The 26381-nt window shown below is 41.5% G+C and overlaps 1 protein-coding gene and 3 long non-coding RNA genes across 6 annotated transcripts in view; 2 read left to right on the top strand and 2 right to left on the bottom strand.

The window, feature by feature from the left end:
- The window catches only part of LOC120638697, a 38181-nt gene extending 19486 nt beyond the window's left edge, over window positions 1-18695 (top strand). Inside the window, exons 5-12 of one of the 2 annotated variants that reach the window (XR_005660573.1) lie at window positions 3739-3864; window positions 8531-8665; window positions 9758-10014; window positions 11715-11773; window positions 14777-14904; window positions 16427-16552; window positions 17377-17470; window positions 17679-18695. This is a non-coding gene — a long non-coding RNA (uncharacterized LOC120638697). The remainder of the gene's footprint in view (window positions 1-3738; window positions 3865-8530; window positions 8666-9757; window positions 10015-11714; window positions 11774-14776; window positions 14905-16426; window positions 16553-17376; window positions 17471-17678) is intronic. The other variant, XR_005660572.1, reaches the window with a different exon arrangement.
- Window positions 1577-18762, bottom strand: LOC114815011. The gene is made up of 4 exons (XR_003762799.2): window positions 18684-18762; window positions 17966-18018; window positions 16418-16559; window positions 1577-1806 (listed from the first exon to the last, which is right to left on the bottom strand). It is a non-coding gene; the product is annotated as an uncharacterized LOC114815011 (long non-coding RNA).
- A 1392-nt stretch (window positions 18763-20154) lies between these two features.
- Window positions 20155-25151, top strand: LOC120638698. Of its 2 annotated transcripts, XR_005660575.1 has the most exons (4): window positions 20155-20339; window positions 21042-22114; window positions 22803-23329; window positions 25074-25151. It is a non-coding gene; the product is annotated as an uncharacterized LOC120638698 (long non-coding RNA). The 2 variants fall into 2 exon arrangements; XR_005660574.1 differs by having other exon boundaries at window positions 20155-22114.
- The window catches only part of DPY19L3 (dpy-19 like C-mannosyltransferase 3), a 74105-nt gene continuing 70836 nt past the window's right edge, over window positions 23113-26381 (bottom strand). Inside the window, 1 exon segment of the mRNA XM_007671485.3 lies at window positions 23113-26255. Coding sequence (XP_007669675.2) covers window positions 26094-26255 — 162 coding nt within the window. The 3' untranslated portion in view covers window positions 23113-26093.

Genomic DNA, 26381 nt, shown 5'->3' with positions numbered 1-26381 from the left:
GTCAGTTGAGAAACGTGCTAATCATCTAGGCATGAATGAAATAATGATAGAGTCCTAAGAAATATTGCTTCTGAAAACTTTTCCTGAAATAAAATCCATCATTTAATTTTTCCTCATTCATTTTTGGTTAAAGTAATTTCATCGTTTGTTGGGATGAAGCCATTAACGACTGGTTTTGACTAAATGAAGATGTTAGGTAAAGTTTAGGGCTACGATAATGATTGGAAATTAGGAGAAGCCCATTTATTTGGGCAATTGTATCATCTCTCAGATTCAGTCATCTTTAGGCATTAGCATTTAACAGATTGACGTGGGAGAAGAGACTGCCGTGAAGGCGGCAGTTGTGCAAACTACTTCCCAGTCAGTGCAGTCCCAACAGTGATGGATGTGGGGAATGTGTCATTTGTCTCTGTAACCACCAACATCAGCGCAATCTGCACCTGTTCGGCAGGAGATGAAGTTCATCAGTCTTGTGCGTCCCATCCCCGTCATTCAGTGGTGGGGCTTGCAGTGACATTCTAAATGGCTGTAGGTGAACAAACCTATTCTTCTGCATATGCTGGAATTTTCTCTTTTATGTCTTGGAAAAAAGCAAATATTGCCAAGAGAGCTTCCTAAAAGACCCTTGACTTCTATACTGATATTCACTAATTCGTTTAATTGTATTTAATGCCTTCCCTCCTCACGGCCACCAAACTTACTCTCTTCCCCTCTTCAAAGTCCTACTGAGAGCTCTCCTCCTCCAAGAGGCCTTCCCAGACTGAGCCCTCCCCCTTTCCCTCTGCTCCCCCTTCCCTCCTCTCCCCTTCTCTCTGATTCTCCCCCTTCCCCTCAGCACTGTGCTCATTTGTATATATTATTATCCTATTTGTTAATGAGGTATACATCCCCTTGATTCTACTTATCTTGATGATGTTGTCTTTTGTTTTGTTCTGTTTTGCTCTGCTGTCTGTCTCCCCCGTTTGGACTGTGAGCCTGTCATTGGGCAGGGATTGTCTCTATCTGTTGCCAAATTGTACATTCCAAGCACTTAGTACAGTGCTCTGCACATAGTAAGCAGTCAATAAGTACTACTGAATGAATGAATTTGAGCGCTCACTGCGTGCAAAGCCCTGCACTAAGCGTAACCTTATTTGGAAGCGTGGCCATCTCAAATGGGACTAATCATTATGAGCTTGCTGTGTAAATCCATTTTGGTGTAGCGTGTATTTTATACTATTCCCATTTTAGAACTGATTTGGTGGACGTACTCTTTCGTCTCATCTTCTCGTTTCTCCGTTTTGCCTCTGTGCAAAAAGAGGAAGAATCAAATCTAGAGTGGGGTGGGAGATTTAAGGGAACAGAAGTATGGGTTGAGAAGGAGTGTGACCTAGTGAGAAGCAGCGTGGCCTAATGAGAAGCAGTGTGGTTTAGTGGATACAGCACAGGCTTGGGAGTCAGGAGGACCTGGCTTCTAGCACCGGCTCCGCCACTTGTCTGCTATACGACCCTGGGCAAGTCACTTAACTTCTCTGGGCCTCAGGTACCTCATCTGAAAAATGGGACCTAAGACTGTGTCCAACCCATTTAGCTTGTATCTAGCCAAATGCATAGTGAACACTTAGCGAATTCCATTAAAAAAAGAAAGGCCCAGGTTTGGTGATAGTGAGACATAGTCCCACAGTCCGGTTGCCACATTAGCACAGTATAGTCTCAGAAGAACAAGAGTGACCACGACTAAGGCAGGTCCTGGACGATGTTTCCTTCTAAGATGTGGAGGTGGTGCTTGAGGTTTGTGGTCACTGTGTAGTCTTGACCCCAGACAACCTAGAGAGAAAGGGAGATGTAAAAAAAAAGAATATATTTTTATGTGTTTTTTTCTCCCTCCATGTTTTCAGTCTAGTGTTAGTTTTAGTCCCTTTTCTCATGTAACCAGGATTAATTTCCTGGGTTTTCCTTTTAACGCATGCCTTTTCAATTGTGCTTTTCACGTAATTAGGTAGTACCTGTATTCTATGGCAAGAGACCAGTTCCACAGATTAGAACGTACATCAACATATGTATTCTTTCTTCCATGTAAAGAAAGTTCTAGACATCTCTATTGATCGTTAGGAAAACTTAACTGCATCAAAACTAGTTTCGACTGAAGCATTTTTTTTTTCATAATCTTCATAATACCCTTTCGGATGTCACTATCCTTCTCCATTTCATGGCCCAATTGCCAGCATGCTAAGAACAGTTTCCATGGAGATGGATTTGCCTGGTTTCCTCTCATCAAGCCTAGTTTTGAGAGACTCCTATCTCTGGAGTGTATTACAGAGGTTCCAGATGGACTCTCACTCTCTGATGGCCCCTTATCTGACCCAGGGCCTGGAAGTACAGAGAACTTTTTTTAAATGGTACTTGTTGAGCGCTTACTATGTGCCAGGCACTGTACTAAGCTCTGGGTAATAGATACATTTACTCCATAATACGGGGCGTGCTGATAGTAATAATCATATTTCACCAATATTGTAGCATTGTGATATCAGTGCACAATCACACTGTCTTATTAGGCAGAAGGAAACTGAAAAGTTAAGTGACTCGTTTAAGATTAAAACTGGCTGTGCCATTTATGTAAGTCCGATCTGTTCTTGGCTCCTTGTCTTTCAGCCAAGTTCAATGATTTGACTGTGGGCTCTCTAAGAATAAAGATTCCAAGAGCTCTAGCCCTGGAATGAAGTTTTCCCATTGGTCTTACCAAAGTCCTGTTTAATTTACTGACTCTACTTATTTTAATACACTTTAAGATCCCTTTTTCTGTTGGGGAACCCCAGGTGCCAATGAGTTCCATTTTCCCCTGGCTTCCCCACCCCAGGAATGCTGAATGGATTCTGGCTACTAGGGATTCTCATCAAGCCCTATGGTCAATCAGTGGTATTTATTCTTTCATTCATTCAATCGTATTTATTGAGCGCTTTTTGTGTGCAGAGCACTGTATTAAGCACTTGGGAGAGTACAGTACACCAATAAACAGACACATTTCCTGCTGACAGTGAGCTTACAGTCTAGTTGGGGGAGACAGACTTTAATATAAATATAAATAATTTATTGAGCACTTACTGTGTGCAGAGCCCCGAACTAAGCACTAGGGAGAATACAACACAACAGACACATTCCCTGCCTACAGCGAGCTTACAGTCTAGAGGGGGAGTTACATTCTAGAGGGGTCTGGCTCTACCTGAATTCCAGATACACAAAATTGATCCCACCTGAAAATGCATGGAGCCTTCAAACTCTGACTCTTCTCCCACCTGTCAGCCTAGTGCTATCTTTTCTAGTAGCCCAGGCCTACGCTCCACCACTCCTAGTCCTTGATATTGGCATGTTCCGCTGAGTGATCCGTGTGAAACGTGTGTCATATTGCACCTTTCAGTTATTTATTTTTGAGTTTCAACCCTGAGTAGAAGTGTATTCCTAAAGGGTGCGCATGCATATGTGTGAGAGTGGGTGCGTGTGTGTCAGTGGTGGGTATGCTGTTCATTTTATTTTTAGCTGTGAAAGGGAAACGGTCTCAGCAGGTCTAGTAGTGGTTGTCAGAAGCTTTTTGTGGTAGCTGACACATCCAGCACAATTACTGAAAGATCTTTCTAAAGAGGGCCGCCATATAACAAAGTCATTGCAAATTGGTCTCTTCGATGTTGTTATATAGAGGTTTAGCTGAATAAAATAAAGCCCTCAAACAATTCTCTGGCAGAACATTTTTCTTTGCCATTATAGGGGTTTTTGTTGGGAACGCTAATGCCTCCAAATTCATCACAGTCTGAAGATATCAAAGAGAAAAATGAAGTGGACAGATTTCTCAAAAGGAACGCACTGTGTAGCATCTAATGCTTTTGAGTTCAGGTACTTTAGAGGGGGGCCTAAATGATTAATGTAGTACTTGTCGCATGCCATTTTTATGGGATTTGGTGAAAACAGAAACCCACTTTTAGGTTCTTCTAGTCTCAAGGCATTTTCCAGTGTCTTTCCCTTAACTGATTATGGCTTGATGGATGATTCTAGTCCCAATAGTGTCACAAAGCTAAGAAACTCATAATGATTTAAGTTGCACCTGATAGATCTGGGGGTTTTTTCCTTGTTATTTCTCTATTGGTTTCTGGAAGGAAGAATGAAAGTGTGATGTTAGCTGTTGTGGAGTTTAACTTCTCTGACTTTTGTGAACTTTGGGGCTAAGTGCAAAATGCATTCCTTTCCTCCATAGCGTGTACTCCCACGCTGTCCAAAATTGTATTGTCAACAGTCATCTCTTTAGAAAAGAGGGGTTAGGAGGGGGATGGTTGCAGAACAACTGCAATAGTGCAAGGCTTCCGTCACACCAAGTGAAATCCAAGAAGTCTCTGGAAGACCAAAAAAGCACTGAAAGATTTAAAAAGCTAATCCTTGAAATTTAGTCAATAGATTGATGGTATTTATTGAGCCCTTAATATGTTCAGGCCTATACCGTGTGTTTGGGATACAACAGGGTAGGTAGACGTGAACCTACTGCTGCCACATTAATACAATCACTTATTCTATCCCGCCTTATTATCAGCCTCCTTGCTGACCTCCCAGCTTCCTGTCTCTTCCCACTCCAGTCTGTAATTCACTCTCTTGCCCAGAGCATCTTTTTACAAAAACGTTCAGGACATGTTTCCCCACTCCTCAAGAAACTCCAGTGGTTGCCCATCCACCTCCGCATCAAACAAAAACTCCTCACCATTGGCTTTAAAGCACTCAATCACCTTGCCCTTCTACCTCATGTGGTAGACTAGACTACTAGATTAGACTTAGTACAACCCAGCCAGCACACTTCTCTCCTCTAATGCTAACCTTCTCACTGTACCTCAATCTCATCTATTTTACCATTGCCCTCTTGCCCACGTCCTCCCTCTGGCCTGGAACACCCTCCCTCCTCAAATCTGACAGACAATTACTCTCCCCTCCTTCAAAGGATTATTGAAGGCACATCTTCTCCAAGAGGCCTTCCCCGATTAAGCCTCTCTCTCTTCTCCCACTCCCTTCTCCATCACCCTGACCTGCTCCCTTTATTCATTCCCCTTCCTAGCCCCACAGCACGTATGTACGTATCTGAAATTCATTGATTTAATGTCTCTCCCCCCCTTCTAAACTGTTAGCTCTGCTGTGGGCAAGGAATGTCTCTGTTAATGGTTATATTGTACTCTCCAAAAGCACTTAATCCAGTTCTCTGCACATAGTAAGTGGTCAAAGAATACGACTGAATGAATCCAAGGTGCTTGCTGTTAACTATCAAGTACATATATCTCTGACCTTACTCAGACACTTATCAGATTCCATTAACACCTCACTGGGAGCCAACTTGCACTGCTTAAAATCCAACTGAGGAGCAGCCTGGTCTTTGGCTAGAGCACGGGCCTGGGAGTCAGGACGACCTGGGTTCTAATCCTGGCTCCGCCACTTGTCTGCTGTGTGACTTGGGCAAGTCACTTGATTCATTCATATGTATTGAGCACTTACTGTGTGCAGAGCATTGTATTAAATGCTTGGAAAGTACAATTCAGTAATAAAGAGAGACAGTCCCTGCCCACAGCAGGCTTACAGTTTTGGGGGGGGGGGGCAGTGAGGGAGAGGGGCACTTCTTTGGGCCTCAGTAAAATGGGGATTATGACTGTGGGCCCCACGTGGGACATAGACTGTGTCCAACCTGATTAGCTTGTATCTACCCCAGCACTTAATACAGTGCCTGGAACATAGTAAGTACTTAACAAATACTATTTAGAAATAATAATAATAATAATAATAATAATAATGAACAGCGTGATCTCTTCTTCTGAAATGGAAACTTGCTTTCTATTGCTCTAGAACATTATAGACATATAGACAAGGAGAATACACAATATACCATAGTATTTAATTTGTAACTTTAGTGAGGTACGGATTTCTTAAGATATAATCAATGAGGTTGTAATTTATAATTGAACAATGCCATTTGGAAAAATTTATATTCACAGAGAACATCAGGATGACATGGTTATTATACTGTTATTGTAGTTGGGTTATTTACACTTTAATTATAACTCCCATTCTTCAGCTATACATGTTTTATTTTTAATAACTATGCATCACTTTTATTGAAAAGGGAGTAATGCTTCGGTATGATTTTGGGATTTGTGTAATTCATTATCTCATCCGTTCCTTTGAAACTCCATTTTAAGAAAGTAATTAAGAAACATATTTGAACTTTTAAAAACTGTATTTGGGAATTATTTTTGTTTCACAGTATTAGATCTTTTATTTCATATTTCAATTCAGAGCCTGTTTAGAAAAGGATGTAACTAAAGGAATTTTTCATAAATTAGCATATTTTACATTTGATTTTATGATAGGTGAATTTAGATGAATTTTCATGTGAATGTTCAGAAAGTTTATCTGTTAGCTAAAGATATTGAAAGTGATTTACAGTTCATATTGTGGGTTTTTTTTTCTAATTACCAAGCCATTAGGTCCTTTTTGCACAGTAAATGATCACAGTGTATTGCTTCTTACTGTGGGGGGGCTAGATTTCTTGTTTGCATTTAAATCTACCTCTCCCTAGTAGGTATTCAGTTAGTTTAAAGAGCATCGTCTCGGTGGATTAAGCATTCACTTTGTACTGCCTAGCTTCAAATCCATATTTCACTAATCTTATTGGGCCTCTTCTTCCCTGAGGCCGGGGCATTTTAAAAATACAGTTTATTTTAATGTGGTTCTTGAGGTTTATCCTTAATATGAAACAGCTCAATAATTGTCACTGATGAAGTAACTGATTTGGTGAGATTCTAAAAAACAGAGACTGGTGAGGCATGAAACATCAAGGCCTTATCCCAATCTCAGTTTTGGGACGGACTCACAATTGTCAGATTTGTGTGCTCACTTTTCATGTCCTGCCTGTCTGAAACCCTCAAATTTCTTGTGGAAAAAAACAGACACCTACAAGGAAATGCACCTTTCAAATTGGGCAACTAGTACTCAGTGAAAAATTGACAGAATACTATCCTTGGAGAATAAAAATAAAATGTTGTAGGGTTTTTGGTTTTTTTTTTTTTTGGTTTTTTTTTGGAGGGGTGTATATATTTCTCCTCTTTTCTAGTTCATGCAACCTGACAAATAGGTGCCTTTTAATATTTATTTTCTTACATGTATTGTGGTCTGAAAATAGTTCATTGTGAACCAAGTTCTACAATTGGGTGGTGTGAAAAAATCTGTTCCATATACACAGATATTTAAGTGGTGGCCTGTGCAATTTGCCCACCAAAAGTTAACTCTGGATTTTTTTTGGTATCACTTATTAGTCCTCAGTGCTTTCTGCTGTTCGTTGAGGTCTCAGGGAGATTCTCCCCCTATCAGCCATCTCGTAATGTGTGCAGCTGGACACAGGAGGATTAGGCAAGAGAGTATGAATGACTCAGTTCAAATCATCACTACTATGACAAGAAAATTCAAGTACAAGGCCTACTGTTGGTGGGACATGCCTTTCCCCTCTTAACACTGGCGTGAGTGATACCCATCCTGAGTGGCAAGGAGCCAGAATAGGTGCATTTCTGACTTTCACGTCCAAGTCCTTCTCCTTTACTGATTCTTGTAATGAATGAGATTTCACCAACAGGGTCAACTTTGGTTCAAAGTTCATGTAGCAGGTGCCCATTTTGGGGGCTCAGAAATTTAGGATTTTCCTTGAAGGCCTCAGGCGTAACTATATGCGGTTTTTGTTTTTAAATAGTTAGGTTAAATAATCTTGCATTTTTCTCTGAGTGAGCAGTAGCTTCAGGTTACTCAACAAAGGACTAGACTTTGCAAAATACTATATGAGAAGCTTAGGAGAGTAACAAAGTTTTTCATTTTAAAATCCCTTATACTTCCTGCCTGCCCAGAACTGGGGACTTTAAAAGGAATTGAAGGGAATTGTTTTCTTCTTTTCTGGGTCTCTGTTGTTCTGCCTCTTTGCTTCTTGGCTCTTCATCTAATGCGAGGCATATATCCAGTGGCCACACTGCCATTTTTTCTGCAAACTAGCCTCTTCACAAGGTGGGTGATCGTTTTATCACCTTGTGCAATTTAAAACATAGGAGGTTAGGGCAAAGTAAGGCTTTGAACTTTACAGGAATTTCCTATTAATTCCAGTCCTCCTCATATTAAACTCTTGCTGATGAATATTAGCCAATAAATATAGACCACTCTACCATGATATAAATTGAGAGCCTAAGGGCTTCTACAGAGCCATTCCCTTAAAGGAATTTGTTAATACTTTAAATCCTGTGGGTTTGCCTTGGCAGAGTGTGTTTGGGATCAATCAGTTAATCAGTCAATCGTTTATTAGGTGCTTACTGTAGGCATAGCACTGTATTAAGCACTTGGGAGACTATAACATAACAGAGTCGGTAGACTGTCCCCTGCCCACAGTGAGCTTACCGTCTGGAGGGATCACTGTAATATTATTTCAGGATTATCACCCAACAATATCTTTAATGTGGATTCTTTGTCTTTTAAAGTCTACGTTGCATGTCCTCTCCAGGTTGGGTATTTACTGATGAAAGCGAGAAAGGATGGGAGCCTCCTTCTGTGGGGTCCACAAGAGATGTTTTGGAGAATGGGATTCCTTCAGTTGCCACTGTTTGTCAGAATATCAGGGAGCTCGGCAAGAAAAAAGGTGAGGAATACATTTTACCCTTCCATTTCACTCCATCAATGGTATTTACTGGAAGATTACAGTGTGCACAGTCCTGTACTTTCCGCTTGGGGGAATGCAACAGAGTGGTATCAGATGATAGGTTTGTTGCCGACCACTGCCTTCTGTCAACACAGTACCAGGGTCCCTGAGAGAAAACCTGCAAGAGTCACAACCCCTCTGCCCCAGTGTAGTTGCCACCCAGTGAATGAGCCAATATACCAGGAAGTCCAGAGCAGTCCAGTTTACTGGATCCAGGGGTATGTGGCAACCCACACTGGCACACCAGTGATCTCTACCCTGCAAAGGTCACAGTTCAACAAGCCTTCCTTCTCCCCAACAATATCCCATGCTCCACCCTTGTTCCTTCCTCAAGGCCGATACAAGTTAATCAGGTTGGACATAGTTCTGGTCCCATGTGAGGGTCACAGTTTAAGAGGGAGAGTGGGTATTGAATCCCCATTTTACAGTTGAGGAAACTGAGGCACAGAAAAGTTAAGTGACTTGCCCAAGGTCACCCAGCAAGCAACTGTCAGAGCGGGATTAGAGCCTATGTTCTCTGTCTCCTAGACCCATGCTCTTTCCAATAGGCAATGTTCCTTCTCTAATAATTATGGTATTTGTTAAGTGCTTACTATGTGCCAGGCACTGTTCTAAGCACTGGGGTAAGTACGAGATTATGGGGTTGGACACAGTCCCCGTGTCACTGTGTTCCCACCTTCCCCTTCCTCAGAGCTCTTGCTTCTCAAATTATTTTGTTTTTTGGTAACACAGCATCTTAATTAGTGGGTGGAAGCTTGATGTCTGGGCTTGAACTAACTAAACTGGAAGAGCCCCTTGTGGTGGCTAGGGGTTAGGAGCAATGGGTGGGTGTCTAACTTCTTTTAGATGGAGATTTTCCTTTGATACCTTTTGGTCTATTTTTTTGAGCCCCATATTGTCTCTTCTTTGACTGAATTTCTGAAAAAGAACTTAGAATTGTGCCCCTTGCAGTTTAAAAAGTCAGACCAGGCACAGTTCTGAACAGAATAAAGTACATATGGATTTTCTTCTTTCCACATGTGGTGGTGCTAGGGTTCCCGAGTGGCTCCTAAGACCTGGGCAACGGAGACCACGTCATCAGACTTCCCTCCTCCGGCACACACGATGGTGAATGGCCCCCAGGATCCAGAGAGCAAATGGAGAATGTATTCACCCTTAGCCACTGTGATGGAGGTGGGAAAAGAGAAATCTGGGCCTCAGCTGGACTTTTTTTCAAAAGAGGATTATCAACTCCAGCAGTCTGGTCCTTGGAAAGACTTGTCCTGTTAATTTGAATCACAGTTTTAAAGGTCAGACTGTTTTCGCTACTCTGATTTGCCTGTTCCTATAAATAAATTGTAAGAACGGAGCTTGTCATTGGTCAAAGGTGCATTTTAGGGATCAGATTTATTTCTACGTCCGTCTTCCAGAAAACAGAGCATTATTTCGGTCAGCAGAGAAATTGGGGGAAAATTATAGATGACAAAGCTTTAAGGAGAGTGTGTCTGGACCTTGCATAGCCCGGGGGAAGTGGCAGATTCAGCAATGATCTGGTTGATTTAATTCATTCATTCAATCGTATTTATTGAGTGCTAACTGTGTGCAGAACACTATACTTAAGCACTTGGAATGTACAGTTCGGCAACAGAATTTGATTTGCTTCACATAGGCAACCCAACCGAATAATTTAGGTGAAAATACCCACTCGTTGGATTTCATGGAACTAGTCAGCTGGATAATTGCCCGGTATGCTGCTTCGCTTGGTTCGGGCACACTCAACCGCTAACGTAAAGCTGTAAATCGATGAACACTTGCTCCAGGACATAGGCAGACACTCGTTTACAAGTTATTTGGAACATTTTCTTTGTGGTCTGACCAAAAAGCACCAACTCTGGGACTGAAGTAGGCATTTGAAATAGAGTGCTTTCTGTCGATCTTGACTGGTATTTCAGGTCTCTACTATTTTAATTCTCTGCCCTTCAGGGTGATTTTCAAAACCAAACCTCTGTTATATTTTGCGCTTCAGGATATGTGGACTCTGTTAGGTTTAAGAAATATTGAATGCTGTTGGATGTTCAGGTGAAGGAGTTGATAGTATACTATCAAGTATACTTGATAGTTACTGACTACCAGCAGGTAAAGGGAGGCTGTTCCTCAGAGGCCGGTAGAAACAATCCCTGCCACCAAGAGTTTATTTTTGAGGCCCTAAGAATGCAGTGTGAATGCAGGTAACTGTAACATGGGCAAACCTAACTTGACCCATTTAAAGGTCATCAAGGGTTGTATTGCCCTGGGTTCTCACCCCTATCACAGTTGAATGGTGAGAATCGTTTATCTCTATCGGACACACTAAAGGGGAAGGGCAAGCCTAGCATTATTTTCAGAGACATTTTGACCATTCGATGTAAAGAAAATAGATCCTACATTTGATAGGAGAATGCACATTTTAAATGGTCACTGAAAAACTCGATCAGAAAATCCATTGTGACTTAATATGTCAGATGCATTGGCACAAAATTCTGGCCACAAACGCAGGAATGAACATGGGGGTTGAAATCCCTGCTGGTGATTGAAAGACCTATTAGGTAAAAAACAAAAAAAAGTCTCAAAGAATTACTGAAAGTGAAACTGATGGCATGTCCAAAGTTAACTGCCTATTGCAAATGCTAGCCATCCATGTTCCCGATTGTCTTCTGACCCTGAATGGGGTAAGCTCCTTTTTACAGTTGAAGTTAATGCTACAGAGAAATGAACTGACCTCAGAAAGGTGGCAGCTCTTCATTGAAAGAGGTAGAAAGAACCAACTGTCCTTTCGTGTGGAGTGAAATTCAGATTGGTTAGCGGGCATTCTCAACTGGCAATGTAGTTTGCAGATGTGTGCTTTGGGTCTGTGGAATACAGTAATGGCACTGTGTAAGGTTTTGTATATGGCATCATGTCCTAATTCCTGGGAGAAAGATGCCTTTTTAATCAAGAAATGCAATTGCTATACTTCAATTCTGTTTTATAGCTGCCCTGCAGGACACATGGTCATGGAGAATGCAATAGGAAGGCAACTGTTTCTACGTGGTATGTACTGAGACCCTGTCACCAGGTTTTTTTCTTTACCCTTTTCTTTTGTGGTATTTATTAAGCACTTACAATATGCCAGACATGGTACTAAGCACCAGGGCAGTTACAAGCCAATCAGGTTGGACACAGTCCTGGTCCCACATGGGGCTAACAGTCTTAATCCCCATTTTACCGATGAGGAACTGAGGCACAGAGAAGTTGTGAATTTGGCCAAGGCCACACAGCAGACAAGTGGCAGAGGTAGAATTAGATCCTAGGCCCATGCTTTAACCACTAGGCCACTCTTCTTCCCTCAGTTATTTCTATCTCCCAGTCTCCCACCTAATTTCAGTACCACTGCCCCATGGGGTTAAACAGGCTGGAACTGGGAGAGCACTCTGATCACCTTTCAAATGGAGACTGGTTTGAGCTTGAGTTACATGATTGTCTCCCACATTGGCTCTTCTGCCCTCCGAGGTAGCTATGCAACTACATTTGCTCTATCTTCATCCTGTTTTCCTCACCCTTATGCTGTCATGACCACCTGAAGAAAGGGATTCTGGAGTAAATATGATTAATTTGGCTCCTTTATTTTGATCGGGGTACACTCTTTTCAGTTTATCCTTCATGTATGGTACTAAGTGAAATCCTTATTCATCACTGATATTTGCCAATTCACTGTAATTAAGAAATTGCTCAGAGAGCACTTCCTTGATTTACATCCTATTAAATGTAAGACTAGAAAAGTGTCTCAGATATAGCACAGCCTTACATCTGTTGAAATGACATCCTCATCTATAAAATGGGGATTCAATACCTGTTCTCCTTCATACTTAGACGGTGAGCCCCAAGTAGGTCAGGGACTGAATTCAACCTGATTAACTTGTATCTACCCCAGGGCTTAGAACAGTGCTTGACACACAGTAATCACTTTATTTTAAAAAAAAGCACAGATTCTAGTTAGTTTCATTAAGTTAAACAGTTTCTCCTAGCCCTACTGCAGTGCTTTTGGGGGGGCATATTTTCAAATTGAGGAAGAAATGTAGATGACAATCTTATAGAAAGCCACTAAGTCCCTCATTCTGAGCTGTAGGAAATTTTAGTAAGAGATCATTTTGAGCTGTATTTGGTAAAAGACTTTTGAAATATGAGTACTCTTTCTCAAGCTATATGTGGATCCCATCAGATTTTCAATTTACCAAAGTTTCATGATTTCCTACAGATTTATTAGGATGAAAAAAGCTCAGTAAAAGTCATTTATTCTGACTTTTGGGTCTTTTGACTTTTTAATTTAGAGGCAGCTAAATATTCAACAATGGGCAAAAGTGTCATACCAGTGCTCCTGCTCTCATAGAGTAGATAATTGAGGCAAATGAGCTTTTCCACTGATTCCCTTCTTCCTGCCTCCCCACTTAGTTCCCCTGGAAATGTGCCCTTCATAGCTGCTACAGAAATTTAGGCAGTCTCAACAAACACTGTATTCTCCTTTTAGGGGAGATTCTAGAGGTAATTCAGTAGAGGAAAAAACAAACACATTCTTCCCCAGAAATTAGTTGGTTGATTTTGCGGTAACGGTAAAACTTTGCTTTTTGCAGCAGAGCTAGGAAGGTGGGGGAAAAATTAAAAAATAACTATGCAGCGCCACTTTGGAGTGTTTTAAACTAACCCTATTCCAAAATACCAGCCTCCTGGATGATTCAAATGCCTCAATTTAGTAGGTACCAAATATGTTATAGGTGAAGATTTAGTGATTCTTGGGTATTGTAACACTGCTCAACCATATTCTGGCTAGTGGCTCATGCATGGACAGTTGGCTCAATCTGCCCTATTTACAATGATAAGTAAGTCTCTCTAGACTCCTGCCTGCAGGCAGATGAATAGTTTATGTGAGCAATACTGTGTATCTTTTCTGTGACTCAGTTTTTTAATATTCATTGAAATGTTGTGTAAGTGGGCCTGTATTAATAGGACATTGACTCCTAGGGAGAAGGAAATGAAAATATTAAAACATGCACTGTTGGGATTCTCCTAGAAGATAGATGTAGATGTAAGAGTAAACCCATTATCAACTGAGGAAAGATTAATTAGTACTGTCTGTCTGGTGCTTCCAGCCTAAGTAAACCTCCATCTGACTTTGAATTTTTGTGTCACTGATTGCCACGGCCTTAGTATTCTGTTTACCTTGGTTTTAAATCTTTTCAGTAGCAAGAAAAGAAAAAATCCAACTGATCAGTATATATAGTCAAAAGCTAATAAGCTCAATGTGGGGAAGGAATGTGTCTGTTATATTATTGTGTTATACTCCCCCAAGCACTTAGTACAGTGTCCTGTACACCGTAAGTGCTCAATAAATACGACTGATTTCAAGATTTCACTAAGCTAAAAGATTAGAGCAAATGCTTCTTTGTCTTTATGTTTTGAAGAGGCATTTGTAACCAGGAAATTAATTCTCTTGTGCTATAATTTTATCTGCATGTTATTGAGACAAACTTCTCTCAAACAATGGGCATTGCTACTTATGTTAGGATGTTCATCTCAGTGACAAGCCATCTTTTTGGAAATATTTTAGAACGTAGGCATTAAGACAAAAAAAGTGCGTGAAAATTTTTGTGTGAATTTTCATCCTTCGTATTGTCAAGGTTGTCTTTCATACCATTATTGTTTTTGTCTATATAAGGTAATGCATTCCTCTTGTGATTTGTCTGAGATGCATTCTTTGTGGGTCCCTTGCCTACATTTCGTAATCTAATTCTTCTGTACAGGCACTCTGTTCCTTTCATTAATATATGGTCCTGTCTATGCTAGTGATCCACTCACGTGGAAAAAGTGATTTCTTCCATTAAGAGTGACATTCTTCTATAGAATGAAGCAAGCTAAACACAGCAGTTGGGTGTGCTTCTCCAATTCTGATTCAGTCTTTTAACTGTTTCCACTACACCCCTCTACAAATCTGTTCGAATGACATTGCTTCCTGCTTGTGAATCACTGAATCCTCTGCTTTACTTTCATGTCTACGTTCAGTCCTAGCCAGTATTGTTTTTCTGGAGACTCAGTGGAGAAATCAAAAAGTTCTTGCTATTGATAACCTCAAAGATATTACGGAAAACACCCTCAGTCATAATAAAGAAGAGGGCTGGGAACATGGCCAAGTAAGTCTGGTTTTTTTAATAAGAATAAGTACTTCAAAAAGCTAATGAATTAGTGTGCTGATCTGTTGTTTGTGATAACATGTTACCTCTGGCTCAGCTGCATTGTGTCACCAGGATATTACTGCACGTCCGTTGCAAAAGAATTAAAAAGACAGTTGTCCATAAATTCAGGGCTGCATTTAAAACAGACATTTTTCTGTGAATGATTATGTGTTTCTGGTTGGGTTTAATTCAAGAATTTTTGATTTCTCTTTTGTAATGGAATTGTCATTGGCAAGAGAAGCAGTATGAGGGCGTCACAAAATATGAACCACAAGTATCTGTTGTGGATGTGCTATTTTGCTACTCCTCCATAGCTGAGTCTTCAGATCACAAATTTAAATTACTTAAATCGTAAATATAATTAACTGACTTTTCTGACAAACAAAAAGGCTAGATTTTTCTGTTCTTGTTAAGAATAAGAAGCTATGGATAACTTCATACAAATGTACCAAATATGACATAGCAAACCTAAGTGAGAACTTAAACAGATTTTATTGGACTAAGTGATGAGTACTGCACAGGATTGGAACAGTAATAGTCTCAAATTAGGCCCAATCCTGCCATTTAAATTGAATTCTGTGGATGACAGGCTAAGGCATCTCATTTTGGGGGATAGGTCCCCTTCAGTTAAGAGACATGTAGGCCAGTATTATTTCAAACTCTGAAAAGAGTTGTAGTTGGCAAATTGGGAGATTTTAAATTAAAACTCTTATTCAAAATAGGAAAAGGAAGGACCTCCACGTATTTCTTGGAATTATACTCCACCCAAATTAACTGTAAATTAGGATTTTATGGAACTATAAATCTCAGCAACACTCATTTGGTTTCAGAATCTGGATAGTTTGGGGCATTCCAGGCATTTTAGGTGACTTCTGGGATAATAATAATAGTAACTGTAGTATTTGTTAAGTTGCTTACTATATGCCAGGCACTGTACTAAACTCTGGAGTAGATACAAGATAATCGGGTCAGACACAGTTCCTGTCCCACATAGAGTTCACAATCTCAGTCCCTATTTTACAGATGAGGTAACTGGGGCACAGAGAACAGAAGTGACCTGCCCAAGGTGACACAATAGACCAGTGGCGGCACTGGGATTAGTACCTTGGTCCTTTGGACTTCCGGGCCCATTCTCTACCCACTAGGCCGCGCTGCTCCTCCAATTAACATTCTCAGATGCTTCTGCCACTGTCATAATGGTCGTGGTGACCAGGGCTGTCCTAAATAGTAGTCATAATAGTACTTAAGCATCTACACTGTCCAAAACAATAATACATATTGGCAGAGAGACCTGGTCCTAAGTCCCCAAGGGGTCTACAGTATAAGAATTATGGGGGAGGGAAGGGGATTGGTGAAAGATTAATGAGTACAAATGAAACATATAAAAGGACAGTGATAGGCACTGAAGCAGACCTAAGGAGTTAACAAACCTATTAATTTTTCTAAAAAACTTCTAAGACTGGTCGGGTACCTTCTTCAGGGGTTTGCAGATTTACTACTTTTCAGCATGAGATGGAGAGAGAGAGAGCGAATGGTGCGCAAAGGACTGCTGTCACTTCAGCGATGACTGCCAAAATGAGGACCACTGTCACGCCAGCAAGGAGGGGTGAGTCCTGCCAAAGAAAATGGCAATCAGTACTGTAAGATCCTGAACAAAACAGTTTACTCTTGATTCTCTTAAGGACTTATGTAAAGCTCTGGGGGAAAGGCCCGATGTTTTCCTTCACATTCTCTTCAAATCAGAAGCGAGGAGCCCATGTTCAGTGGGATAAATGCTCTTTGCACCCTAGTCTGAATGACACTGTCATTCATTTTGGAGGCTGGTGGTGCAGTCTGTGGACTGTTCTCTTCTTTTGTTGCTTCTTTTCCCGTTTGGCTCTTTAACTGAGTTTCTTAGCCCTTCACGACCAGTTGGTGAGCAAGAAAATGAAGCAAAGTCAATTTTATTCCTAGTAAACTACTCTATTTGGTGGACAAGGAGCTGACTACTGACTAAAATGACATTTGGGGATTAATGGTAGACCTCAAAGATCTAGAACTGAAAATTGTTATATGTTATTTTGTGATTGGAAACACTGAATTAGCAGTGAATATGAGGACTCTGTACTGTTGATGACATAGTTCATTATACTTAAATGTTTTCCCTTAAAATTACTGAAAATCATATGAGGGAAAAGTAATTTTAAAATATTTATTTTTCTGTTTCAAATGGCAATGAGTGGAACTTCACATAGTACTGTAGTCACGTTCTTGGGAAAACACTTTTAGGTAATTGCTGCTTCTACACTACGGCATTAAGGAGAAATAGAAGTTTAAACTCTCCTGATCTCAGATTCTTCTTAAATAAAATAGGTATAAAAGTACAGGATTTTCCAAGAAATATTCACAGAAGAGACGCTTCTCTTACCCAATCTGTTTCCCTCCTTCCAGGACCCTTCCATGCCGGTTTTCCAGCCCGGATTTCTCTACTCTCATCTTCCCAGGGATATTATTAGTTGGGATGGTCTGATTGCTGATTTGCCTGGTAAGTGTTTTTTGGTTCTTTCTCTCAGAGCTGTGAAAGGGGTTAGGGGAGGGACTCCCACTTCTCATTTCCAGCTTCCGGAGGCTAGAGGAAGTGGCAGCTAAAGGAGTAAGTGATAGAGGGCCAAGAAAACCAGGATTGAAATTCTGCAAGCAGCTGGCTCTTTAGCATTTTTTTTTAAATGTCAATGCTTTTTCTCCACTTTCAGGTTTCATTGTTCTCTCACATTAAAGATTTAAGGTACTTGCTGAAAAGGTAACTTCTTTTTTTTTAAAATAAATTTCACTTTTATATCTTTTCCTCAAATTAATCTCCTTCTAAGTTTAAATCCAATCCTATGTTTTTAAGGCAACCTAAACAGGTAGTGTGGAGAATCTTGTTAGATATTTTATAAATTTAGTCATAAGGGCCCATTCCACATGAACTGAAATTCCAGGTTTTTTGGGCGAAGTCAGATTTTCCACCTGTTTTAATATGTAATGCACTTGAACTCACCCATATTGATGACTGGTGCAGAGAAGGTTTTCTGAAATTTAAGAACACTGAACCTGGGAAGAAAAAGAAAATTTGAGCTGCAATTTTGTTGCCTTAGGGTGGCTCTCTCTTGGGTAAAAAAAATGAGGCCAAAAAATCTCTTTGACTGGATCCCAGGGTTCCAGAATCTTCTAGTCAAAAATAGCTTAATTCAGAGGCTGGGCCCCGACCCCAAGGTTTAGTTAACTGTAAAATGTATGAAAAAACAAAAATGCTGGCTGTCAACTCATCACAGCAAATAATGTGGCATTCAACTTTGCTTCTGGGGAAACCACAATTGTCTTGCACTAAAATCATTACAGCAATCATAGTGTGCTGAAATTTGCAGGCAAAGTATATACTTTCAGCTCTCTGTTAGAATTTTTTTTTCTAATTGATCAGTCATCTTAAAATACTTACCTATATGTAAACTGGAATCAATGTTAAAACCGCTATCTGAGAGGAGGCCTCTTGCACTATCCATTCTAACCTGTTTTGGATTTGAACTATTATTTAGTAAATGAATGCAAAATCTGAAGTGAGATTTAATTGCCTCAAACCCAAAAGTTTTTTGGGTTTTTGTGCTGTAAAGTGGAGGCAGACTCTTAGGAATGCTGCCTAAATGATTTTACATTTTTCTGAGCAGCTAACCCAGCGAGTTACAGGTGGGGAGACTAATGGTGAAAAGTCAGGTGCAAACCATTGAACTGGTGGCCACCAGGTCCCTCAGGTCACTGGCCCTGTCTGTCGTTGCACTCGGCTCTCCGAAATCTCTCCCAGGCTGGGTTCTCCCTCCAGTCACTGTTTGAGAGAAAGCCTCAGGTTACCATTACTGCCAGTAACAAGCGAGTGAGGAGTAAAAGCAACACAATTGGTGATCTGGTCTTAGGGAGAGATGGGCTGGTAAAAAGAAAGGGAATAGGTATGTTTACCAAACAGGAATGAAAAATACAGAGATGTGTACCACTCTAAGCTAAGATCTCTAAGAGGTTAATTGGAAATTTTAGGCCAGGGATGAGGGTGTTGATTTTGCAGTCTTCTGGAGCTTCCCCAAGGATTGTAGCTGTGGCACCCCCTCACAGCCTCAGCTGGCTCAGTTATGGGTAAGCTTCCCTTTATCCTTGATCGGTTCCTGACCCAATCACTGCTTCAGCTCGTCATCCCTGATACCTGGCTCTCCCCACATAACAATGTCTCTCCGGCCACTCTCTCCTGTTGGGGGCAGAGGGCTCACCTCCCACTATCCAAGACTCAGGAGGAAAGGGGGAGAAGTAGGCTTCCTTCTCGCTCCACAGTGCCGCTTCTGCATCAATCACTTCATCCCTCTCTTTCCTTTCTTTTGAAGACTATATCACCTGCATCTACCACCCACTCCAGTTACTAGTCACGGTCATCTATTCCCTCCTCCCAGCCCCAAGACCCTACCTCCAACTTTCTGAACCATTTTGATCATCTTCTCTCATTCCTTCTCTCTCCATGCCTACCACTGATGCTTGGGGACTTCCATATCCACACAGATATTCCTCACGACCACATTTGCTGCTCACTTTCTATTACTCCTCAACTCCCCTGACCTCCTGCTCCACCCCACCTAATGAACTGGCCACGTACTTTATTGAGAAAATTGGAGCCATCAAGTATGATCTCCCTAAACTCTCCCCTGTTCTTCTCCAGGCCCTCTGTCCTTCTGCCCTGCCTTAACTCGCCCATCTTTCCCCAACAGTATCTCAACAGGTCTCCCACCACCTCTCAAAATCTAACCCCTCCACCTGGGCCTCAGACCCCATCCCTTAGCACCTTATCAAAGTGCTTGCCCCTTTCCTTCTTCTCTCCCTGCCACCTTCGACTGTTCACTCTGTACCACTTTCAAACATGCTCGTGCCTCCCCATCCTAAAAAAAAAAAAGCCCCTCATTTGAGCCCACAGCTCCCTCCAATTATGACCCCAACTCTTTCGTAGCATTCCTCTCCAAACTCCTTGAGCGAGTTGTCTACATCTGCTGCCTCTACTTCCTCTCCTCAACCCCCTCCGACCTGGCTTCTGCCCCCCTCACTCCACTGAAGCTACCCTCTCAGAGGTCACCGATGATCTTCTTGCCAAATTCTGTGGCCTCTACTCCATCTTAAGCCTTCTCGACCTCTCAGCTGCCTTTCGACACTGTACCTTGGCTTCACTGACACCGTCCTCTCCTGTTTCTCTTGTCTCTCTAGCCGCTTATTTTCAGTCTCTTTCGCAGGCTCCTTCTCCGCCTCCCATCCTACCTGTGGCTGCCCCTCCAAACTCAGCACTCAATAAATATCATAGATCGATTGAATAAGTGATTGGAGCCTTCCAGTCGATTGGGGAGAAGAGAAAGGTACCTTCTGTTTTCAAGGATGAACCTGAGGCTGACAGCACCCGGGGAGGGGCTCCAGGCCAGCAAGGCCCTGACCACAGGCTCCGCACTCTCTGGCCATCCTAGCTCTTACTATTGTGGAGCAGCAGTTGGGGTGCCGGATTAGGCCCGGAGTTGGGGGCCTCCACTTTTGCGGTCCTCGTGGGGTCTTCCCCCATGCTCAGCAGGCAGTCACACACCAGCGGCCTCCCAGGCCCATCCCTTCAGGCTCGGCTGACCTGGGGAAAACGATATGTTAGAGTGGAGCTGAGTAGGGTTAGCAGGCGGTGGGCACTCCCGCGCAGCTGGTGGAAGAACAAATTGAAAGCCGATCCCTTTCCCCTCCGAAGCCACCTGCCTATCTTACCTTCTAGGTCCACCGCTGTTCCCTCCTGCTGGCCTTTTAAGTGGATGTAGCTCTGGGGACTGTTAAAAGCATTTTTATTTCTCTGCTAATAAGCACCGGGGAACATTTCTGCTTGCCCGGTAATGGCCATTTGAGTTAAATATAATGACTGTAAGACTCACACTGGAAAAGCCTTCCATTTTTACATTTTCCCCAAAGAGCCTGTTTAGAAATAAAAATGATTTCTTCCACTGAATGAATTTAAAATGTCAGCTCACAATGAGCAGTTTAAAACAAAAGAAAAGCAAGACTCCTAATAATTATCACTTTCTCTACAGTGAGCCATTCATCCTCAAGGATCCCAAAGCGCTGTTCACATGAAGATGCTGTGACGCCTAGGTGTTTTGAAAATCTTTAACAATGCTGAATGCTAGATGAACACAACTTATGTAAATAATCCTAATAGCAATAATAAGGCAGTGATAATTGTTTGCAGGTGTCATTTCCCTGGGGGGTGGGGAGAGCCATTGCCTTCTCTTGCAAGAGAAAATGCTAATAGTTTCATTTTCGTGCCTTAATTAGCCCGCTGTTGTCCTAATTACTCTGAGTCCTGAAATCAGGTTTCCTTACTCATTCTCCTGTCTCATGCAGGCTCACACACACTTAGACATTTCTCTTATTTTTTTATGAAAACACTCATCACGGCAGGATCCTGCCATTTCCCAGAACAGGGACAGCTGGCAGGACTTCCACAGATGCTGCAACCATTCTCACATACCAGTAATAAATAAATTTAATCAATCTGTGGATCCCTAGACTGTTACATCTTCCCATAATCGGATAATTTTGCTCATCTTCTGATTTCAGAGTCTTTACAGATCTCTGCATGGCAAGCAAAGTCTCTCATCAAATAATGACCTGAAATTTAATTCAAAGCATAAGACAACATTCACTGAATGAAGAATTGCATGCATTTTTGCAAGAAGCTGCAGAATTTGAAGCTTGTTTTGTAGTAATCTTTCAGCTCTAGTGAAGCATTTGTCCAAAGTTGTCCTGCCTTCACAGAAGACCTACAGCAGGACAACTCTTTCTAAATTCCTCTGTACACTTCTTATCTCCTTTCTCCCTCAGAGGCCTCAACAATCATTTTTTACATATTCATTCACTTTCTTGAAAACTGGCACGAAGCTTAATTCCCAAAATTTAACTGATGGTGAAGTAACTAACTTTTCTATCTGTTTCAGCATCTTGCAGTGACGCGATGTTCTTATTGAATGAATCCTCTGAATGTGATGCAGTTAACTGATAACTGCATCAACCATTTCTCAATTTTCTGCGGCTGTATGCTCAGGGGTCATGCCCTGAGAATCTGGGACAGACTGGGAACATAGCTGCCTTAATTTCAGCCGAGGTGGGGAGGTTGTTTACATTTGGGTAATGCTGACTCAAAATGTCCGGGCAGTCAGGTTTTGATATAGGGGTGGGTGTTAAATAATATAAGGCAGACCTCTAAGGGTAGATGTATTGTGGGTGACTAAAAGGCACGACACTTGAAACCCTCAGTTGAGGGCAGCAAGTAGGCAGTAGCCTTAAATGTGTTCTTGAAAATTGCTTCTTGGTAGCCTGTTCGGATGCAATCGATCATTCACTGAACACTTACTGTGTGCAGAGCACTGTACTAAGTGCCTGGGAAACTCATTGGTAGACACGTTCCCTGCAAGTTCCGGAACATATTAGTTGTCATAATTCAACCTGGAGAGTGGAGAATCACCATAAACTGCCATTATTTACTGTGGTTGGAAAGGCTTGGTTAAAACGTTTTCTAGAAGAAAGGGCAGAGAAGGAAATGTGAACCTCCAACAGATAATTACGCTTCATCCAAGTGGCTGAATTCTTTCTTTGCTTTTGCTTAGCAAGTCCTCATTAATGTCATCTTCCAGAAATATGGAGAGATTCGGGGTACTGCTAATCTATGCCTAAATTTACAAAACTTTGTCTTGCTAATGTGAATCTGTGCCTGGACTTTTAACAACCTTACCCTGGATCTCTGAATAATGTGACAGTCACCTGCATTTATTTTCTGCACTTCTTCCCCACAGACTTCTTGCCGTTTGCCGTCTTACAAAATTACCAAAGCTTGAGAAATGAACAAAAAAGCAGAATCTGCTTCCCAAAGGTCAGAGCAAATTGATTTTACCACTCGTGATAATTGCTGCAACAAGCACGACGGCTAAATCGCTACCTTGGAGTTTCTACTAAGCAAGCAGCCGGCCGTCATGTTCATTTTAAGCAGGTCGCTGAAAGAACCACGACAGTGACTATTTTTCCTGCACAAAGTTCAAAGCGGTGAAAGCGTCTATAAATCCTTAGTCTGCCGCCCTCAGAAAAATGAAAAACATGTGCCTTACGTGATTGCCAAAGGACATGACTTTATTTAGTATACAATATTCACGTGGTTCAGTACAACAAATTATAAAATAGTTTTCTATAAGATCTCACCCATAGGATGTTGAAACCAGAAAACCATCGGCCTTAGGAAAGCTGACGGGCTCCCCTCTCACCGAGAAAACGCTCTCCGTGACCAGACAGAAGCTGAGGTCTCCCTGGCCTAAAGGTTGTGCTGCAGGTAAACTAGGGGCAGGGTTAATGGTTAATAAGACTGGGCAATCTGGGTTCCTATCCACCTCCTGGGAACTCCAAACTGTTTCTATGTCAGACATTTAGGTTACCTGGGAATGTTAATAAGTTGCAGTTAACATCTTTCTGAAAAATACCAATAATACTTGTGGCATTTGTTAAACACTTACATGGTGCCAAGCTAAGTGCAGGGGTAGATACAAGATAACTAGGTTGGACATGGTCCCTGTCCTACATGGGATAGAGGAACATAGCATATTTGAAAGGGAATAATTGTGTGCACTGACCTGAACTTGTGAAAGAAGGCGGTAAGATGTCTGACTGTTCTCATGAACAGTAGTCTTTTTTTTTTTTTTTTGTTAGGGGCCAGGTAAGGGCTCTGTTCCTACCTTCTTCACTGCCAGCATGAAGGGTGCTCCAGGAAGAAATGCTGAAATGAGCCGGGATTTTTTTTTAAGAAAAGGTGGCAGAAAGGGTGCAAAATCAGGAAACCGACTTGTGCACAGAAAGCCCCTTGCCATTTTAAGGATTCCCAGAAACATTCCTAAAGCCTCATGCTGTCTTTGGGAGGAGGGATTGTTGCCTACAGCACTCAAGGGACTTGCTCCAGGGCAGTGACAGGGATGGAAACAGAGGGCATGACTTAATTTCTCTAGTTCCTCCTTCTGCCCATCAGCCAGGCTCTGTGAGTTTCTGCATACGTTAACCTCAACACTCCAAATATGCCCCATATGATCCTCTAAGGAATTTGGTGTGTAAAAAGTAAAAAGTTCTATTGTACATGGTCACAGTGTTTTCAGTAGATATAAATGAGCAAAATTTCCTCAGGGTGGGAGTTCATGGGCTCTAGCAAAAATTTTTGGCACTTCATATTTTTCATGAAACGTGGGGAACTACACTGAATGTTTTGGAGACATTACTGTCACTTGGAAAAAAAACATTCTACACCAGCTATGTTTTAAATGTTTAACATCAAGGTTTGCGTACAATTTTTCAGCCCGGTATCTACAACCCAAAGCGGAATACTAAAAGTGAATTTTCAGGAAGTAAGTGCAAAAGACACAAAAGTAAAAAGAAACCACCATATTCTACCACCATGTACCTTACATGTGCTTGATTTCAATTACTGTAAGGCACTCTCTAAAGGATGTACTGACCCATGCTGTCAGCTGAAACAGCCATGCATCATTACTGGCTTAATTAAAGTTTTAATACTGATTAAGATGTTTTATTATTGTCGTGTTAAACTGTAGTGGTCTCCAACCTCATTAAGGGACGTAAGAGAGAAATGGCGATGGAGTTGCAATTTAATAACCCAACCACAGCCAACATTTGATTTAAATAAGTTTTGATAAAAGCTCACTTTCCTTTTTGTGTTCAACATGAAGGGGCAGAAAGATTTGGAGTTGTTCTTAATGAGTATTTATGGAATATACAATTATTTGAATGGGTGACAGATTCATTTCACTCCCCTTGGTAATTCTATCTCAGCGCAACTTCAAGGGGAAAGTTGTTAAATCATCTGTAATTGGAGTGCGGCGCAGGGGTGAAACTTAATCTCATTACCATCTCCAATTAATTAAAAGCACCATATGCTTTTAAATTTTCCCATCATTAGAAATTTACTGTAACAGTACTTATCATCAGGAAGTCTTGTTCATGCAGCGCTCTAGAAATGCTCATAAGCATTTCGGTTCTAGGTTGGACCTTCACTAACTCTCAGCTCTTCCCAGGAAGAAGAACACAGTGGCGGGGGCCTCACTGAGATTGGAGACGACACAAGTCAAAGTCTACACGAAGCCGGAAGGCCTGTCCTAAAAAATACCCTAATGGTGAGTGAGAGAACCTAGTCATGGCACTTAGACACAGAATTTGCAAATTTCTAGGAAGCAAAATACAAAAGTTACAAACAGAATAAAAAAAAATTCATAAATGCATTAATTACCTTCGAAATGACTAAATAAAAGAGCCAGAGCAATTCCATCTAAATTCACTATGAAACCAATCACACTTTTTTCGGGGGGCCATTCTAAGGACCACACATTCTTCAGTTGTAATCTTTATGCTCCAGTGTTTGAAAACTCTGCTTTTAACTCAAAACAATCTTACCAAAGTGCTGACCATTATAAACAGATTTCAATGAAAATGTCTCAAGAAATACATAGCAAATACAGAATTATTCAAAGTTAAAAGGGAAGGAAAATAGGCATTATTTTAAAGTGTTTGAAGTACAGATAAGGAAGGGAAACAGCAGCCATTTTTACATGGGCCCTCAAAATGTCAAAAGAGAACAGTTGAAAGGCCACACACTCCCACCTCAACAAACAGAAGCATCCCAGAGCCTGAACTCTATGATTAATCCTGCCCAAAATGCTTCAGCCTGAACGTGCTTCCCCCGAAAACCAGCGGGCTCTGGGTCCTTGACAGAAACTGCTGTTCACAAACTGACTGACTGATGAATGCCAACGCAGAATTACAGGTGAGAAAAAGGAATTCCATTTAAACGATTTCCTCTCAATATGTTAATATTTCTGTAAACTTATTTAGTAGTTGCTAAGGTAGTCACAGCATTATACTGCTGGTGAAATTCAGTTTGAACAAGCCTTCTGATGTTGGTACTAGGCTGTATTGGAACAGGGGAAAGCAGCCCATTAGAGCTCAATGCCACCTTGTTACCCAGAGACTGTTTTTTAACAGGCTCATAATAAAGGAATTTCACCTGCATCAGAATCGGGAGTTGCTGGGAAGTAACATCACTTGTGTCTGGACAGTTTGTAGACGTGGAATGTTTTGTTCTGAAACACTCGAATGAAATGCGCAGAGTAGGAAGGCAGGTTCCTTTTGATTTCTTCGCAGAAGCGAGGGTGCATTGAAGGTTTCAGATCGGGTTCGTTCTCACCTGGACCGTCCATTACCTAGGAGCAAGACGAAGAAACGCTTGTGCAACTTTGGTTTGTGGTAGTCATATTCATGGAAGCGCAAAGATGTACGAGAAAGCAGAGGAAAAACCAGGGTCCAAGGGAATGAGATCATCATCATTG

Source organism: Ornithorhynchus anatinus, chromosome 11 (genome assembly GCF_004115215.2).
Source record: "Ornithorhynchus anatinus isolate Pmale09 chromosome 11, mOrnAna1.pri.v4, whole genome shotgun sequence".
NCBI classification, from domain to species: domain Eukaryota; kingdom Metazoa; phylum Chordata; class Mammalia; order Monotremata; family Ornithorhynchidae; genus Ornithorhynchus; species Ornithorhynchus anatinus.
Note: the sequence above shows the minus strand (reverse complement) of the source record. Positions and strands in the feature narration are given on the sequence as shown.